Here is a 5296-nt window from a genome sequence, read left to right on the forward strand (position 1 = left end):
CTTTATCCCTTTTTCTTCACTCTTCAGTCTTCCCTCAGTCTTCCCTCCGAGCAGAAAAAAGAAAGCCAAACCCACGCATGTCCTCATCTCCATCGACGCTTTCTCTCTCTACAAATATCTCCCTCTCGATCGATCATTCTCCATCGATGGCGTCCGAATCGTCGGGTCGGGGCAACCCGGGTTCAAAGGGGTTCGATTTCGGATCCGATGACATTCTCTGCTCCTACGAAGACTACACCAACCAGGACTCTTCGAATGGGAAGCATGGCGACCCAGTCATCAGCTCCAATTCGGGAAAGGTACTTCGCTGTTAGTCTCTAGGGTTTCACTGAAAATTGGTGTTCAATGTAATTTAGTATGTTTTCTGAGGGCATCTTTGGAATCTGGGTTTGGCTTTACGTTCGTCGGAGCTCTCCGCCGATCAGCACCTTCAGCCCGAGATATACACAGCTCCGTTCACCGATCTTCAGGCGTAGTTCTTCCCTCTGCTTCTTCTTCTTCTTCTTCTTTATTTCTTTTCCGTTTCTTTCTTTCTTTCTTTAAATCTTGATTTGCCGCGAGACCGATTTGTCTCTTCGCGTGACCGATTTTCTGTGAGACCGATCCAGGAAGAAGCATTTTGGCGGTGGAGAGGAAGAATTGAAAACAAAATTTCTGCCGTGACTATTTGTGAGTTGTGTATTTGTGGGTTCCAATTTGTGTTGTTGAGATCTTGTAGGTTGTAATTGGTGTTTTTGAGGGTTGTGATTGCTGGTTTGTGGTGTTCTGTGTGTTGTTGAGAAAAAAAAAAAAAAAACTAAAGAATAAATTAAATCAAAGAAAAGGAAGATGGGTTTGTGGTCACTCTGTCTGAAGTGTTGCCAACGATGGGTCTGCCATGGGAACTTGCTGGAGGTATGGTGGGTTTGTCAAGGGAGGTGAATTGATAATTTTTATGGGTTCGGGTGCAGTGAAAATTGAATTTCATTTTTATTACCGTTGTGCCATCAGAAACGCAATTTCATTGTTTAAAATGTGGTCCGGGCATGTTTCAAAAACTATGTTTCAAACAGAGGTTTTTGAGCAACTATTTTCAAACAACCCCATTTTAAACACTATCACCAAACATATTGTTTCAAATTTTGGACACTAGTGTTCAGTGTTTAAACACTGAACAATATGTTTTCAGTTGACAAACCAAACAGCCTCTAAGTTTGCGTCAGAATTGCGTTTATCTTCCTGCGTCAGCAGTTTTTTTTTTTTTAACCAGCCCCTCTCTTGCACTGTGCATGAGACATAAACAGTATTTGAAGAGTGAATAGTAACAATTTTTTTTTTTATTATTTTCAATAATAAATTTTTAGTTTCCAGTAAAATAAATAATATCTAAACACATCCTTAGAAAAAAAAGTTTCCAGATTAAAAAGAAAAAATTGACCACTTTTGACTCAAATTTTCTCTATTGCCTTCTCTTTCGTGACCAGTTTAACAAATTATGGTAAAAATTATAACAAATAATGAGGCAAAAGTTGTGAAAAATGGCAACATAAAAATAAATAAATAAATACTCATTTGGGTTGAAAATTAATAAAATAGGTAAATTTTGACCAATGTATCATCACACGTCATCATCTTCCCGATGATAATTTTAATCCCCAAACGGACCCATAATATTTTGTTCCAAAAGTCTCTAAAACTAAACAAAAAGAACTGAAAACAGAAGCTTCCTCTCTCTCTCTTTCTCTCTTGTCTCTTATTCTCTGTGTGTGTGTGTGGAACTGGTTGTGTACCGCACGTTAGCGATGGAGGTTATGTCCCATTCTTCGGCTTTCCTTTTACCGACAATCCCGGCCGACCACCGACATCCTCAAACGTACTACGCACTCGTCGTGCTCAACCAAAAGCTCCCCAGATTCACTCCTCTGCTTTGGAACCACGGTACTTATCCTGCACCCTCTCTGTGTGTGTGTGTGTGTGTTCTTTTTTTTAATTTTCTGAGAAATGATCCGGTGCGTGCGTACTTGCAATTTAGAGCAGCTCAACTTCATCTCTGTGCTGATGGAGGCGCCAACCGTGTGTATGATGAAATGCCTCTGCTCTTTCCACATGAAGACCCCTCCCATGTTCGAACCAGGTCCTTTTCTTCTTTGATATATATATATATATATATATTTTTTCCATTGTTTTAATTTCTGGGTTTTAATTTAGTGCTATGTGCTTGTTCAATTTTTTTATATTGAGCTTTTTTAAAAAAAAAAAAAAATTTAAATGGGTTCTTGCAATTTGTGACCCTAGAATTTATACTGTTGTAGAACAAAAGCTAGAGTACCAGTTGATAAAAAAAGTTGTCGGAAAAGGTTGTTCTTATTTATCCCAAATAATAATAAATAAATAAATAAGGTTTGTTCTTTAAGATTTAATTTCCTGGTTAAAATGTATTTGTTAAAAAAGTTAGTTAGTTTGCGTGTCTTTTGAGACATGTGGAGCTCATGGGGGGAAGGTAGAAAGTGGAAACGCAAAGTGCATCAGAAAACTTTTATTTTTTGGATTTCTTGTCTTTGTTTTTAACATTGAAAGATATTTGTTGTTGTATACGTGTGGGGACATATAGTTTTTAGTATGGAAATTATGTGTTTGTAAGACCCTTTAAACTTTAGAAATAGTTAAAGTTGATCTTAGTCCACATAAGTTAAAAAGTTTTTGGTGGCTATTGTTATAAAATTTTAGCCTATATAAATGGATCAAAATTGAGAAGAAAGGCTGAGAGCCACATGTTCTGTGGAAACAAAATAAATAAAATGGCTTCATATTAAGCATTAGGAATTACTATGAATTTGAATTCATTGGAAACTGCTGAAATGTGTGCAAGGATAGGATACATCCTACAATTACTACCTTGATGAAAGATCTACACTTGAATGTGTTGAAGGATTTGTGACTTCCTTTGCTTCATCAGATGCTCTTAGTATAATTTTGCCAATCATTTGGGATAGAGTGATACGAAACTCAAGAATGCTTCGTATTTTAGTTTCAGATCAAAGCATAATGAAGCCTCCTATCTATAATAACTGAATTTGCTGCATATAAGCTTGAATAGTCTCGTGGGGTATTCCCTGTTTCAGTAAATATGTTTCTCAATCATTTGGAATATTCTTATGTGGTGTTACCTGTTTTAGTACGTATATTTCATGCTGGGAATGAGATCTATTTTAAGCGTTTCCCCAATTCTCTTGATGATGGGATGGTCAAATTCTGTTCTTTAGTGTTGTGTGCTGTTTTGGATGAGCTATATCAATTTTGCTCCTCAAGCCTCAAATCTGCCCAGTGGCACTCAAGGAACCAGATTAGACTGCACCATATAGAATTTTGAGTATTTTGTTATTTTGGGGTTTATTATCTTGTTTTGAAAGTTGTAGAGATGTTTGTGTGTCTACATAATGCTGGTTTGTCAAACAACACTGACTTCCGGATTTGAGCCAGGTACAAGCCTGATGTTATTAAAGGTGACATGGATTCAATCCGAAAAGAAGTACTGGACTTTTATGCAAACCTGGTGACTATCTTTCTTTCCTCGTGCACAAACCCTTCAATTGATCCTGTCATTCCTGCATGATTTTGAAACTTGTGACCTTGGTTAAACCTTTACAAATATGTTGTCATTCCTGGAATTGGCATCTAAAGATCCATGATATGTGTATCCTATCTGACAAGTCTTTTTGTGCATTTTATGTTATTATGGTGTTACTGCTCTCTGGTTTCTGCATAATGCATATGCAGTGTTCTGGAGCCATTCTTAGGATGTCTATGTTTGTTTATTGTATTCAGGGAACCAAGATATTGGATGAATCTCAAGATCAGGACACCACTGATCTACATAAATGTGTGGCATATATACGTGACTTTACACCAAACCTTGATAAGCCAAATGTAAGTTAAATACAGTCATCATAGAAGCTCTTTTTTATAAAATCTGCTCTGCTTGTGTGAGCTTGAATCTGTCTGGTTGCTTATATTAAAATTGCAATTTTAAAATTCTTTTATGGAACCATTTGCCTTAGTTCTTGCACATTGTGATTAGGGACTCGTTAGTACTAATTTATTGTGCCAGATGCATTGCAAATCTGCTGAATTATTACTGGCATGCATGCTTTGTTTGGCCTGTAATTCTTGTTATTCTTGATTTGATGCCAGCTATGCATTCTTGTTGCTGGAGCACTTGGTGGGCGGTTTGATCACACGTTAGGAAACCTCAATGTTCTGCTTGTCTTTTCAAGCTTGAGAATAATTCTTATAACTGACGAATCACTTGTTCGCCTTCTTCCAAGAACTCATCGTCATGAGATCCATATTCAATCCTCTGTTGAGGGTCCGCATTGTGGACTCATTCCTTTTCCATTATCCAAAAGCACTACAACGACTGGACTTCAATGGGATCTCAGTGAGTGTATCACAATCACATAATAATTTTTTGAGTTTTCGCTTTTAGTTACCAAGCTTTAGTGGGAAGAACTCCTTTCTTGGCTTTGATGTTCTTGTCGCACTCCACATCCTATCATGTATAAAAAATTATTCTTTTTTTCTCAATAAAATATTAATTATATTGTTAAAAAATGTGTGTTCATTTTTATGTATTATTTTTTAACTACCTCCGTGGCTATGCAATTTGCTATTGTCTAATGTCCTGTAAATCTGTGTTCTGTCTATTCCAGCTAATACAGAGATGAGGTTTGGTGGTTTAATAAGCACATCAAATGTTGTAAAAGGAGAAAAAATAACAGTGGAATCTGATGCAGATCTTATTTGGACAATCTCCGTGAAATAGTTGCTTTTGAGAGGCGTACAAGCAGAAGTTTTCACAAGTTCTTTTAACCTACAAAAATTGCGAAAGATCATCTTCAATTATTGTAGTCAAGGTGAATTTCTGTAGGTAGAATGCAAAGCTCAAAGAAATGGAATAAATTGTGTATTCATATTGACTTTTTATGTTTATAAATTGTGTACAAAGTCTCTTAAACTGATATAGACTATAGAGCTTGCGTTGTTAGTTGTTGCCTACCTTAAGAAAACCGTTTTACATGTTTCTTGTGTTACATAATGCAACAAAACAGTTCCGACTTCGTATGAGTTGTTGATTAAGACTTGTATAAATTAGGAGAAAGAAATTATCTACCTGAATAATGCTTTAGTCTATAAAGAAAAGAGTCGTTTATTTGAAGATGAAATCACATACCAACACAATCATCAACCTGAACTATTTAAGAATCATGACCATTAATCATGGGTATCAAATTGTTGGTCTAATTTTTTTTTTTTTTTT

The 5296-nt window shown here is 36.1% G+C and overlaps 1 protein-coding gene across 2 annotated transcripts; it reads left to right on the top strand.

Annotated features, from left to right (window-relative positions):
* Positions 1-1680: 1680 nt before the first annotated feature.
* LOC115969954 (thiamine pyrophosphokinase 1-like) lies at positions 1681-5090 on the top strand. 2 transcript variants are annotated; one of them, XM_031089594.1, is made up of 6 exons: positions 1681-1917; positions 2017-2113; positions 3460-3532; positions 3805-3906; positions 4171-4417; positions 4689-5090. In XM_031089594.1, the coding sequence occupies exons 1-6, from the start codon at positions 1782-1784 to the stop codon at positions 4799-4801; spliced, it is 768 nt and encodes a 255-aa protein (XP_030945454.1). In that variant the 5' UTR covers positions 1681-1781; the 3' UTR covers positions 4802-5090. The 2 variants fall into 2 exon arrangements, with proteins under 2 accessions (XP_030945454.1, XP_030945455.1); XM_031089595.1 differs by having other exon boundaries at positions 1834-1917; positions 2012-2113.
* The last annotated feature ends 206 nt before the right edge of the window (positions 5091-5296 follow it).

This window comes from Quercus lobata, chromosome 12, assembly GCF_001633185.2.
Source record: "Quercus lobata isolate SW786 chromosome 12, ValleyOak3.0 Primary Assembly, whole genome shotgun sequence".
In the NCBI taxonomy this organism is placed as follows: domain Eukaryota; kingdom Viridiplantae; phylum Streptophyta; class Magnoliopsida; order Fagales; family Fagaceae; genus Quercus; species Quercus lobata.

Coding starts and splice junctions, on each gene's coding strand:
- LOC115969954 (XM_031089594.1), top strand. CDS start 1,782: ATGGAGGTTATGTCCCATTCTTCGGCTTTCCTTTTACCGACAATCCCG. Junction 3,533..3,804: donor TGGACTTTTATGCAAACCTG/GTGACTATCTTT, acceptor TATTGTATTCAG/GGAACCAAGATATTGGATGA. Junction 4,418..4,688: donor TGGACTTCAATGGGATCTCA/GTGAGTGTATCA, acceptor TGTCTATTCCAG/CTAATACAGAGATGAGGTTT.